At 48.3% G+C, this 13,727-nt stretch overlaps 1 protein-coding gene and 1 non-coding gene across 5 annotated transcripts in view; one reads left to right on the plus strand and one right to left on the minus strand.

Moving 5' to 3' along the window:
• VPS13D (vacuolar protein sorting 13 homolog D) overlaps nucleotides 1–13,727 on the minus strand; it is a 231,268-nt gene that overhangs the window by 133,670 nt on the left and 83,871 nt on the right. For 3 of the 4 annotated variants that reach the window (XM_037045199.1, XM_037045198.1, XM_037045197.1), the window contains 6 exons: nucleotides 10,162–10,267; nucleotides 9,037–9,189; nucleotides 6,809–6,944; nucleotides 5,684–5,731; nucleotides 3,633–3,783; nucleotides 3,322–3,532 (listed from right to left, as the gene is read on the minus strand). In XM_037045199.1, coding sequence (XP_036901094.1) covers nucleotides 3,322–3,532; nucleotides 3,633–3,783; nucleotides 5,684–5,731; nucleotides 6,809–6,944; nucleotides 9,037–9,189; nucleotides 10,162–10,267 — 805 coding nt within the window. The remainder of the gene's footprint in view (nucleotides 1–3,321; nucleotides 3,533–3,632; nucleotides 3,784–5,683; nucleotides 5,732–6,808; nucleotides 6,945–9,036; nucleotides 9,190–10,161; nucleotides 10,268–13,727) is intronic. The other variant, XM_037045200.1, reaches the window with a different exon arrangement.
• Nucleotides 11,934–12,039, plus strand: LOC118986403 (U6 spliceosomal RNA). Its single transcript, XR_005066372.1, has one exon. It is a non-coding gene; the product is annotated as a U6 spliceosomal RNA (small nuclear RNA).

Below are 13,727 nucleotides of genomic sequence, written 5' to 3' on the forward strand. Positions count from 1 at the left end.
CTGAAATCTCGATAAATTCATTAGGTCTCATAATTTTCCACGGTGTTTTCACATATATACTATATATTTCAGACTATAAGATGCACCCTCTATCTCCAATTTGGGAGGAATAATGGTTGTTAATGCTGCTGCTGAGTTCTGTTTACATTTACATTGGTGAAATACTATGTTATTTATGTTATTAAATATTTTACTACATTTTTTGCTTCAAAATTGTTTTCCCCATTTTCCTCCTCTAAAACCTAGGTGCATCTTATGGTCCAAAAAATACGGTAATTGTGTCATTTGCACACAAAAGAAGTTTCACTTCTTTTCAGATCTTTATGTTTTTTTTCAATCTTGTTTATTTACTTATCCTTACTGCAATGGCTAGGACGACCAAACCTTGAAGAGAATGGCTGCTTCCTAACCTTAAGGAAAGCGTTTAAGGTTTCACCAGGAGTGTAATGGTAGCTGTAGGTTTCTAACAGATGATCTGGTCTGGAGACATCACCTTACATTCCTAGTTTACTGGGCATTACAGGGAACAGGTATTGAATTCTATTAAATGCTCCCCCAATCTTTTATTTTTTGCCTTACTGATGTGACCTGACCATTTTTTCTCTTTTAGTCTCTTAACATGGTGAACTACATTTATCAATTTTCAAATGTTAAGCTAATCTTATATTCCTGGGATAAACCTCACTTGCTGTTTTCTATTTGGTTATTTTTGCTAAGAATTTTTGCAACTCTACCTGGGGAAATGTCAGTTCATAATTTTCTTCATATAATATCTCTATCAGTTTTGGTATCATGGATGTGCTACCCTTATAAAATGAGTTAAGAACAGTCACCTCCTCCTCCACTTTCTCAAAAAGTTTGTATAGAACTGGTATTATTTCTTCCTCAAATGTAGAAAGAATCTTGGAGTGTTCTTCGTATGAAGGCTTTTTATTACAAATTAAATTTCTTTACTAGATACTGGGCTATTTGGATTTTCTATTTCCTCTTTGTGTCAGTTATGGTAACCTGCGTTTTTTGAGAATTCTGTCATTCCAGTATGGAATTTATTTGCATACAATTGTTCATAACATCTCCTTTTAACCTTGTAATGTCTGCAGGATCTATAGTAATGTCTCTTTTGTTCATTCCTTGTATTGGCAACTTGTGTTTTCTCTCTCTTCTCCTTGATCATTCTTATTAGAGGTTTATCAAATTAATCTTGCACTGAGCAATACGTTCAGTGGGTTGGGCATCATCCCACACAGCAGGTGTGGGTCACTGGTCACTGCTCACTGGGTGATTCCGGTCAGGGCACAGGCCTGGGTTGTGGGTTCAGTCCCTGGACAGGGCCCTTCCGAGAGGCAACAGACATATGTTTCCCCCTCTCTTTCCCTCCCTATCCTTCTCTCTAAAAGTAAATTTTAAAAAATCTTTAAAAAAATTATGAATCTGATTCATAATCTTTTAAAAAAATATTTTATCAAAAGGTCAATTTTGATACTATTGATTTTGTTTATTTTTTTACTTTCATTGACTTTTATACGTATTTTTACTGTTTCCTTGTTCTTTTTATTTAACGTGCTCTTCTTTTTCTGCTTTAAGGTAGGGACTTAGAGCAGTGATTTTACATCTTCCTCATTTTCTAATATGAATATTACAGCTACATATTTCCCTCTAGAACTGCTTTCACTGCATCCTCCACATGTTAATATGCCTGGTTTCTAGCCTGGCTGCTGTAGCTCAGTGGGTTGAGCGTGGGCCTGCGAACCACAGGATCGCGGTTCGATTCCCAGTCAGGGCACATGCCTAGGTTGCAGGCCAGTTCCCAGCAGGGGACTCACAAGAAGCAACCACACATTGATACTTCTCTCCTTCTCTCCTTCCCTTCCCCTCTAAAGACAATTAAATAAAATCTTTTAAAAAAATATGCCTGGTTTCTATTTCTGTTCAGTTTGAAATTTTTAAATTTCATTTCCAATTTCTTTTTCGATTCATGGATTACTTAGAAATGTATTGTTTAACTTCCAAGTATTTGAAGATTTTGTAAGTATCTTACAGTTATTGACTTCTAGTCTAATTCTATTGTGGTCACGAACCATATTGTGTATCGTTTCAATTCTTTAATATTTACTGATCTTTGTTTTATGACCCAGTGAATGGTCTCTCTTGATGAATGTTCTACACATACTTAAAATAAACGTGTAGTCTGGAGTTGTTGGTTAAAGTGTTTTATAAACACCAGTTACGACAAGCTGACTGATTAGCACTGTTCGAATCCTTTTATGTCTTTATTGATCTTGTCTGTTTTACTAATTACTGGCAGGGAAGTACTCAAATCCCTGACTCTGCCTGTGTACCCGCTTCGCCCTGAGTCCGTCACCAACTGGCCAATCCCACGAAGGGTAAGGTGGTGCCCGTCCTGCGAGTCTAAGCGAGCGCCTGTCCTCCCTGTGGAGGAGTCTGAAGCTGGTGACCTCTCACCCATGTAAGTCCAGCCCTGGCCGGTGCGGCTCAGTGCACGGATCACCGGCCTGCAGACCCAAAGGGAGCGGTTCTGATTCCCGGCCGGAGCACATGCGGGTTGTGGGCCAGGTCCCGGCCGGAGCACATGCGGGTTGTGGGCCAGGTCCCGGCCGGAGCACATGCGGGTTGTGGGCCAGGTCCCGGCCGGAGCACATCGGGTTGTGGGCCAGGTCCCCGGGTGGGAGTGCAGAGGGGCAATCAATCGGTGTCTCTCCCTCTTTCTCCCTCCTGTCCCCTGTCTCTAAAAATAAATAAAATCTTTCATAAAAAATACATGTTTTAAGTCACTAACATCAGCAGTCCAGTATGTTTTCCAGCATTAAATCTAGTAGCGTATTACCTATACTCTTCAGAAGGGGAAAGGAGGAGTCGAACTAATTTAGACAATTTTTTCAAAGTCCCTAAGAAAAGTCAGTACTGGGTACATGAACCCTCATCCAAACTCCTTTGAAATCTGTCATTGGAAAAACTCCTAACCCCAGGGTTTCACTTCCCCATTTAGAATGGGAACCAGTAAGTTTCTTCTCTCCCTACTCGTCCTCTCTTCATGCGGATGAGTACATACATGTGCCTAGTACTGTACATACAACACTGTGTTTTTCGGTTGTTTCTCCAAAACACATCAGATGATGTGCAACAGCCCCAACCCCGACCAGGGGTTAACTTTTGAATCCTTATGAGGTCTAACACCAGAACTTAAGGAATAAGAACGTCAGGGTTTTAGATGAGCGTGGCTGCATCACTGAGGGTCCTTGGAGAAAGCACGGAGAGGAAAAGCCAAGCAGCGTCCACAGGCCGCTGCAGCGCCAGGCATACCTGAAGAACCGGCTCTTCTCCGTGTCCATGGAGTGGCACTCCCGCTTGCTGCTGCTAACCTCCGTCGTCTTCACCACATTGGTCCAGTGGATTGGAGCCTTACAGAAAAACACGCCCAGTCCTTTGGGCCGGGCCTGTAGCCGCCAAGAGGTGAGGTGCAAAGGCACAGCAAAGGCGTCCCCGGGCATGACGGCGGGAAGCACCACGGGCTCTGCCACAGAAGGAAGCGTTAGCGCCTTCAGGCCGGGGCCTGCCGCCCGAAAGCGCGCAGGCCTGACAGTAACAGGAGGGCGGGCTGTGCCGAGACTTACTGTCCGGGGCTGACGGGCTGTCCAGTCTCAGCTCCATTGGGGTCTCAAGTCTGTTCTTCACAATGAGGGCAGACCGGACGGTGATTACCTTCCGAGCGCTGCCTTCCATAGTCACCGCAAAGACCACCCGGACAGGTGGGAGGGAGGAGAACTGTGGAAAAGACACAGAAGGAAAAGCGCACAGCTGCAGTTTTCCAAAAACACATAAAAACACAATACCAACCAGCACGCCTAAATCAAAGCATCTTATCATTACTATAGCTCTTTGGGGAAACTAGTCAGTCAGCCCCAAGACCACTCAGCTTTAACAGGAATAAATATCCTATAATAACACACTATCAAAAGAGCGAATTCTAAACATTCCTGTAACAACAGTTATTCCACTCAGAAGTGATACCACAAAGTGTGTCACGAAGAACGAGCCGTCCCAGGCCGCCAGACACGTTGTAGGGACCGTCACCTAAGGTCAGTAACAACCCATCGCACTCCCAGACTTCCGTGGGCCCGGAGAGAAGCCTCTGCCAGAGGCCGTCCTTCCCGCACAGCGTTGCGGGGTCCCTGCGCGCCGGCCCCGCATGGGGGACAGGCGGGACTTGTTTCCAACTCTGCTGGAGGGGAGAAAGACCATCCGAAGCAACTGAAAGTCCAGAAACACGGAGGCAGGACTTGGTAAAACATCAAATGATTTTACCTCCTGTGGTTATCTTCCTCCTGGACTAATACTAAAGTGAGGAAACATCCCCTGAACAGGAACGATGGGCTGGGGACTGTCCAAAATGCACGAAAGTGGAAGGAAGTCTTCCAAGATCGCCCCTTGTCTCGGTGACACCCAGACAGGGAACAACAACGAGCTGTCTACACGGGCGTGCCTTTCACCGGAGCAACAGTAACGTTCTCCTAATGTTATAAAAATTACTCTCCGGGCCCACACGCTACTCACTGACATGCCTACAGAGAGAAACCGATCTTTATACTTCAAAGAATTCCAAAGACAACCTTCGCTTTCTCCACAGCGTCTTTCTAAGTCCCATTTAATAATCACTCTTTTATAAACAGTACCCCGCGTCTCAGAAACGCAGCATATGGAGGAAAATAATTTATCTCTGGTCTCGGGTCACGGCCACTACTTTCTTTTTCCATACATTCATTCACGCAGCCAACACGGAATTTGTGCCAGAAAACCTTTTTTTTAGTATGAAACCCTACCCACCAGGTAAGCCAAAGGGGTTTCTGAAACTATTCTTCTTCGCATGGGTGTCCAAAACCTGCTGACAGTGTTTTGTCACTGGAGAAACAAATGACACCACATCGCAGCTATTCACATGCCAACTCTTTTATGAAAGCAAACGGTATGTGAAAACCAACCCAGTAAGCAATAAAATGAAGAGCTCCATGTTTGGAGCCAAGACTTCAGGAAGCCCCAGTGAAGAAACAAACTTCTTTCCGGAGTGTTGTTGGAGAGATACAGGCATGGCCGCCACCGGAGGGGCCACTGACCCCGCCCAGCAAAGCGAGGTACAGCCAAGGCCAATAACAATCGGTTTGAATCCTGATCTTGACACCTCCAAACTTAGCTACAATTTCACATCTCAAAACATACTATCCCTAAGGGGGTAAGAAATAATAAGCAAAAACCTAAAAAATAGTTTTTTAGTGTCATCTCATGACGTTTCAACAGTTAAAGGAAGAAAAAGATCTTACACTTTTTCATTCTTACTTTCATGACCTATGGACCCGAACCTATGAAATGCATACAGCCACATGAGGGTTAATTTATATTTTAACTTAGAAAGAAAGAAAAGCAATGGCCCCAAACCTTTGCTTTTTCTCTCCTTGCCTATAACACTCAGTCCCACACACCAAGTTAGGTGAAAACATTTTCTGGCAAGTTCTTATCAAATGAAGGTAATCATTAATAGAAAAGAAGGGGGATAAATTCCAATCACTTATATGTCATAAAGTCCTCTGAGCAGTAAGAAATAATGTCCCCGTGTGGACCAGGTGCGGTATAAACGCTAAGTAAACCCCGCGACACAGAGGCGCATACTCACATAGACCTGCGGGTGAATGATGTTTGTCCTGCTGCCCGGGCTGCCAATCTAAGAGAGAGTCCAAAAGTCAGAGAGGCAGCACAGACCTGAGATTACAGCCACCAGCAAGTTCAACGACAGTGTAATTTGCTTGAAAGTGCGGTTGTAAATAAGTACCTTAGTAAAGTATGCTCTACTACCAAGAGCAAACATCTTATCTTAGAAGATATGGGAAAAACAACACTCACTTTACAACTATTCCATGGATGCAAAACTTTTTCAGAGCACATTTATATAACAGAAATGTATCTCTTGGAGGAATCAGTCCTTTCATTACCAGAAAGGAAATTAGGCAGAAAATTAATCTTGAAAGGAAGTGTCCTTTTCTAAGGGGGCACACGAGAGGAACGGGGGGAAGAACAGCGTCCCCCGTGAAGGAAACGAGCACGGCAAAGGCTGCAGACTCTGGAAGCAGCGCTTCCCTCTCGCCCGCCCCTCGCCACCTGACAGTGAGTGCAGTCGGCCCACACAGTGTGGCTGAGCCCCCGGCAACAGCACCCACGGCAGCCGCATCGGCTGGGAGGTGGGCCTGCACCTGCCCATCCTAGTCAGGCACGTGACCTGCATCACCCGGGCCTGGTCCACCTCCCCCGAGAACCGCAGGCTGGGCTAAAGTCTGGGCCAAAGTGAGCGGGAAGATGTGTGATCAGAAAGGAAACAACAGAGGGTACCTGGCTTTCCGCCAGAGAGCGGAAGTAGGAGAGAAGGCGCTAGAAGGATCAAGGAGCAGCATTATAAGAAATTCAAAGGCGGTACACGCAGGAAGCCTAACAGCGTGTGAAGCACAGCCAACACGTGTCAGGCAGACCAGCTAACTGCCAGGGAGGCCAGCGGAGTGAGAAATGGGTCTGCTCAGGTAACATGTTAAAGCTGATTCCAGACCTTGAATTTTTACTGAAAGTATCTACACACTGGCTACCAATGCCTACAATGGCTTGATACAATCTCATGTCTTCTTCCCAGAACTAGCGGAAATAAAGAACAAGAAAACTTCAGCACAGCAAGGCTGTTACAGGCTCCGCTGAGTGCCTGGCTGTAAGGGGGTGTGGTCAGGGCACAGTCTGCACCCATCCCCTTGCCACACACCGTAGAGGACGATGAATTCTTATCCGGTGCTGCGTATCGGAAAAAGGTCCCCACTTTGTCCACGGACACGGGGCTCACTTGCTCCCAGCCATTCACTCTCACTTGCAGCTGGTGAATCCGGAGGTCATGGGTGTGTCTGCAGCAGAACACGGAGAAGGACATCAAGCACAGCCTTATCAAGGAAAGAAAACTAGAAGCAAAGACCCAAATCTGATTTACTATATAATTCCATAAAAACTTTTAGTGATTACCTGGTGCAAAGGAAATCAAGAGAATATACGTACAGTGGGTTTCACACTAAAAAAGGCAGGATCTGCTCAGTGGGAGCAAGAGCGGCACACACCCTCCCTCCGCAAGTGCGAACCCCGTGCACTCGCCCAGGGCTTTGCCCGCCAACCCCCACCCAACCTTTATGAAACAGCGCCATGGGCCAGCTGAAACCAGTTCGGTGGGACGGTCAAAACACTCTGCGGGCAATCTGATCCTGTGCTCATGCTCTGGGGACACCCGAAACATTTTCTTCTCGGCCCTTCGGTTGAAGCCCAACTTCTCTCAGAACCACACTCAGCCCTGGCTCGGTCCCCATGGCTGCAGACAGGTTACGAGAGACGGCGCCCTCAGCGTTTCAGAGCTGAGGCGCTTGGCGGAAACTGAAGCAGAAAGCAGTGGGCAGAACAGGAGGAACAGGAGGAAATTGCACATTTAATTCCATTTTAGATTTTGCCTAATTCAAGCCAGAAGCCTGAAATGGGGAACTGGATTTGAGGCTGACAGGAAGGAGGGAGGGAGGGAGGGAGCGGGATACAGTGTGCTAAAGAGGGAAAAGCCAGAAAAGGCATTTATTTTGATGAATTCAAGAAGAACAGTGGGACTTGAAATGGGTTACAAAACATGGAATCTAAAACGGAAATGACAAAGAGGTCACACAGAGGCAGTGCTTATTAAGAAGCACAGCGAACAGTTGTACTTCTGATGTAACAGAGGCAATGCTTAGAGTACAGCTAACAGTGCTCTGATTAGCTCCTCCAGGAACTTTGTGGGACAGGAAAATGCTCACCACTCATCCCTGGGAATTCTAACACCGCTTCCAGGTACGTGTACCCAGAGCAGTGATTTTCTAAAACCACATTTTTCCTGTACCATCACTTGGGGTCCACAAGTTCGGAAGGTCTGCCACGAGGGAGGAAAGTGTGCTGGCAGAAAGCTACAGAGGGAAGAAGTGTTTGTCGCGGGAGCAGGTCTGCACGCAAAGGAAGACTTAAGGCACCGTGACAGCAGCAGGCTGAAGCCAATCTCCCCCACTTCGGCTCAGTCTGAAAACAGATCGAGGCTCAAACGCTAACACCTTGACCTCTTCACCAGACAGCCCTTCCACTTAAAAAACGTTTGCAAAACAAGAGCGCTTTATTAGGAATTTCGTGGCCTCTCAGTAAGCAGCCATAACCTTCTCTCTCGTCTGTCCGAGGTCCTTGGCTGACTGCGTCAGGAGCGAGGGCAGTCTCCCTGCATGAGGGGTTCTTACCCTCAGACCACTTTTTTTTTTTTTTAAAGATTTTATTTATTTATCTTTAGAGGGGAAGAGAAGGAGAGAGGGAGAGAAACAACAATGTGTGGTTGCCTTTTGTGCGTCCCCTGCTGGGAACTGGCCTGCAGGGAACTGGCCTGCAGGGAACTGGCCTGCAACCCAGGCATGTGCCCTGACTGGGAATCGAACCGCGATCATCTGAGTCGCAGGCCCGCCATCAGACCACTTTATCTTATGCTATGGCTCTGCGTGCGGCAAACATCTGCTTGCTGAAAGTGCCATGTGGCTCTGATGTCTCCTAAAAATGGAAACCGACACGCTTCAAAGCCCTTCTCAGAACACCGTGTGGCCAGCACGTCTCGAAGACCAGGCCGGGAGGCGGTGCGTCTGAGCGTTATGCCCTGTCCGTGCTTCAACCAGATCATGGGACACACATGTGTCCCATAAAGCGACAACTATTGGGAAGTGAACCACATTTCCAAGACAGCAAGATAGTCATTATATTTTTACATTGTATTCATTTTTTCTCATTACCATTTAGTCCCCTTTATACCCCCTGATAGTCATTATCTTTTTTTAAAGGAAGCACTGATTTTCAAAATACCTTTTAAAAATCAATCAATACAATCTTTAATAAAGTGAAAAGACAAAACAGTGGAGACACTCACATCATATATGAGGGAAAGAATGGACCATGCTTTACCTGTGTCTTAGCTTCCCACGTGCCTCAAATTCGAAGGGAATCTCTTCGCCTGTGAGGACTTCCCGCCACTCACTGACGTTGTGAGCGTCGTCGAGAAAGGCTCCGTTCCCTTCTGGAATGACCCCTGGGCTCCCGCTGTGAGACAGGGCTGCCCTGGAACCAGATCAGACAGTGCGGCTTGTCCCTCTCCAGCCCCCTCCCACACAGAGCTCAGTGCTGGGAGCAGAAAGCCTCCCGCAACTTCACCGGCAGCAGTAAGGCCACAGGACCTGGCTCCCACAAATGCTCTCACAGGTCTGTAACCGAAGTTATTGCCACCATCTATGACAGGTTACCGGACATTCAGCTGAGAGCCATCAGCGGAGGCTGACGGCTACACACTCGCCTGCCCCCAGCACTGAGCCTGCTACTCAGGGCGCTAGGTAAACTGAGTCATGACTTTGAAAGGCAGGATTACGTGACTGTAAGCACTTAGCAGACTAAACTTTTTAAAAAACAAACCAACCAGAAAGTCTCCTGTAAAGCATGACCACACTTAGTGGAGGAAAAATGTGGTTTCCAATCAGTTGATTCTGTCACTCATTTCGAGTTCTTCATTACCTAGCCTGGGTCTCAGCAGGCAGGAAGCTGCAGAGAACACCCTCCGTTGGCTTCGGGAAACTCTTATTTGTTCTCCAGACTCCACCCAATGCCATCTGGCCTAAAGTGTGTTTAAGGTTTGAAAGACAGTTCTTATGGAGGGTAAAGGGGAGAAAATGGGAGGTGTTTCAGAGCAGCCTCAGAAGAAAAATGTAAAGCGTTTGATTTAATAAGCACATACAGCTTCCTTGAAGGGGCGTGGGGACTGAAGAGAGAACACGGGATGACTTTCTCCCTCACGTCCCACTCACGCCCTTCACCTGCCCAACTCTGACTTCAAACATGCTGTCTACCGGGATCAGCATCATACTTTGGGTATTTCAGATTCAGGACCTACTTCTCTGACTACAGACTCCACAGAGAGCCAGGCAGCAAGTTCCTGATGCAAATACAATCCAAGAGCCTCAAGAAGGCACCCACCGGGCCGGTACACAGGAGCCTTTGGTGGCAAAGATGGCTTAGGGTGACAGGTCGCATGTTCCCTACCTGGTGGGGGTGGTGGTCAGCGTGGCGAACCACAAAGTGCAGCCCGTGTGGTTCCGCAGGGCAAAAGGGACGAAAGGCTGCCTGCGCTTCGGGGTTTTCACCTCCGCTGTGAACGGACAGACGGCTGCCATTAGCATCACCTCCATCTCTGTGGAAGAGACACCACCCCCCGCATCCCAGCCCCAAGACAGTACCCGAAATGGTCTCTTGGCAAAGGGGCTGAAGAAGGGGGAAGAGAGAAGGAACTACCGCCGCTGAGCCCACGGGGCGGACGGAATCCCCAGGGACTCTGCTGCCCACTGCAGGATGCCTCTGTCCCCCTGACAGCTGACTGTGACATGTGGCTGCCCGAGCCCCCAATTCTCCCACAACCCCTGTGGGCTCCATCTCAGCAGAGGGCGTGGGGACCTAACTTGGCTGGAATTGAGAGAGGGAGAAACAGAGGTGGACCCCCAATACCCCCAGGAAATAGACACTGTAAGTGACCCAACTTAGCATGGCAGATCACACCTACTTGGTTAAACCTGGTCCAAACCACCTGCACGGTGACAGAGCCTCCCTCTCCATAAAAGCTACACTGCAGTCACACTATCCCTACGACGACGAAAGAAAAACACCTTTCCTATTCCCTTACACTAATCGTCGGGGGTCTCTTCTCCCTGGAGGACCGGAAATGTCCTGTCTTTAAAAGGAATGGTTAGCTCATTAGTAGACACGGTACCACCACCGTCTGCCGGAGGGTAGATACTCGGGAGATGACAAAAGGAGCATAAATGGCAGTTTCTTTTCACAAAATAGCTTCTAATCAGGGAAACTGGAAGGGAACACTGATCAACACAGGACTGTAAGTAACCAAATTCTAGAAAGACAACTGGCCTGACAATAAACACTAAAAAAATCGGGGAAGTGAGAGACCACATGGCCAGAAAGCTGAGAGGCGGACCGGCGGCCTGCAGCCTGCCCTGCCTGGTCTGGCGCTGCACAGAGGCTGCCCGAGGGACGTGGGCTCCTCGGACCCAGGCCTGAAGAAAGGAGGAGGGGCAGCAGGAACCACAAGGGCCGCGTGCTCACGCTACACGCACACCGGCAAGCAAGGCAGGCACGGCCCTGTCTCCTAGGTGTCTCAAGTTAAAGCAAAGACAGCCCAAGCGAGACCAGACCCCACATGGTCTGCAGCTGTGCAGAAAACGACATCTGGAGGTGACTGCAACTGCCGACTGGGCCACTACAGCAAACGAAACTCATCTTCCAGGCCCACAGCTTCCTGCCGGCAAAACAAGAAGGGAGACCGCACAGCCCAGCCTCTGCCACCCCCCGGGTGGGGCGTGGGCCGTGTCACAGGTCGGTCATCATCGCTGCCCTCGCTTTCCCTTTGTTCTTTTTACTCATGCAAGGTGACTTTTTTTTAACTCTGCTTTACTTTTCCATTGTATTGTTTTCCATGACCATTTGGCCCCCTCATGCCCAACTTCTCACCCTGCAATCACCACGCTGCCGTCCGTGTCTGTGAGTCCTTTCTCCTTTCCACTGGACCTCGCCGTCCCCTAACCCCGTCCCCTAGCTGTCGGCCTGCTCTCTATCTGCGAATCTGTCTCTGTTTTGTTAGTTCAGTCCGTTCACTAGATCCCACAAGTAAGTGACATCACACAGTACTCGTCTTTCTCTGACTGGCTTATTTCACTCAGCATAATGTTTCCCAGGTCCACCCATACTGTCGCAAAGGGTAACATTTTCTTCTCTTCTGTGGCCCAGGGGTACTCCACTGTGTGAGTGTGCTCGCTTCGGCAGCTCACACACGAAAACTGAAACAATGCAGAGAAGATCAGCACGGCGCTGTGCAAGGGTGACACGCAAATGCGTGAGGCGTGCCGCATTTTGGTGCCCACGCTGCTGCCTTTCAAAAGAAAGTGCTGCCCTTTTTGGCCTCTGAAGTTTTCAGAACTTGGTACCAGAAACACTGCAGCACAAGCAATTTCAGGCTAAGGCAAGTTCTACTTTGATAACAACACGCCAAATAAATGAGCAGTCCACAGCCTGTTCCCACAATTCCGTGGTTGGTCTTTAGTGACGCCCCCAAATTCTTCTAAAGGCAACCTCTGCTTACAACATACCCACTTCTCGTCCCAATGGCCTCACGTAGTTCCCAAGGTTTCCTTTGAAACAAATACTAATAACGTTCATCAAGTAGAAAATTACGGAGTAGCTGTGAGGCTGCTGACAAGAGCAGAGGGGGAGTAAAAAGTTTAAGAGCTGCCTGCCGGGTAAACTACTTACTGGGGCACCTTGAAAGGCACCTCCGCTCCCGCTCACTCCTGAGTGCCTGAGCGAGCGAGCGCTTTATTGCAGGAGATAAAGGCCCCGGAGGCAAAGGAGCCAGCTGCGCTTTCATATCCCGCTGTGAGCCAGACTGTAAGTTTCCATTTGCAAATTAGATTTAAAAAGAACAGGTGGCAAATGGCTTTGATCACAGTGTAATGCAGAATAAAGTGCTAGGAATCCATACAAAGATATTCACGAGTATATTACTCTGGAATTAAATAGCCTGGGAAGGCACACAGCTTAGATCCCCGAGCTGCTTGTTTTGATTACACACCAGCGGAGACTTCAGCAACCAACTTCTCTGACAATAAAGATACACGAGTGCTCACAAGTCCAATGCCAGCGCCAGGGGACAAATCTGACATCTCCTGCGCTGGGGTCCAAATCAGCCATGGACTTGCCTCTGGCACAGCACCAGAAACCAAATTCCCAAGTCCATCAAAGAGAACAGTGTTCCCTGGTGACCTCAGAAAATCTGTCCCCAGCCACAGACCTAATTTCTCCACGGGCTCCGAGAACCTGAAGCTCCTCACATCCAGCTTCAGCTTCCAATGGCTGCAGCTGAGGAAACCTCTACCCCTTTGGACTTGTTTCACAGAGCAATTTGGCCATTATACACAGTGTAGGTTTTCACGCTACATAAGCGGCCCACTCTGTCTGCAAGGACTCGCTTTGTAAATCACAAGGAGGAGATGAACGTCCCAGGCCTGCTACTAGCTAGTCATGTGAAGGACAGCTGACCACTAGTCTCTCTGTGGCTCTCCGTCCTCGTCAGCTACACAGGAGTAACACTGCTTAGCCTGAAAGATTCAGCATCAGACCCAGAAAAGCTGGGGGTATAAATGCATGAATAAACGGAGATTCGATCACGGGCTTCCTTTGGGAGCCACCCCTACACATCCACCTCAGTGAACCCTGCAGGAAAAGCCCCCACAGTGCGGTCTGGCGTCGTCACGTCCTTGTTCTGGACTCCTGTAGAGGAAACCGAAATGGCCTTTTTTTAAACCAAAGATGTCATGGCCTGGACAGGGCCTCTTGTTAGCCTTGTCCGCTGAGACTGCCATCCCGCAAAGCCCCGTGTTGGTCATCGCGTGTCCGCTCAGTGCACACTGGGAGCACTGCTGGGTGGAGGCTGGTGTTCTTCCACTGACTTGCTTTGCAGTGTGAGACGTCCGTCACCTACCTGACGCTGGGCCTGTCTGCATCACACACCAGAGCTGATTCCATTTCTCCCGAGGGGTAAGGTA

This window comes from Sturnira hondurensis, unplaced genomic scaffold, assembly GCF_014824575.4.
Source record: "Sturnira hondurensis isolate 20B ecotype Veracruz unplaced genomic scaffold, ASM1482457v3 Scaffold0004257, whole genome shotgun sequence".
NCBI classification, from domain to species: Eukaryota; Metazoa; Chordata; class Mammalia; order Chiroptera; family Phyllostomidae; genus Sturnira; species Sturnira hondurensis.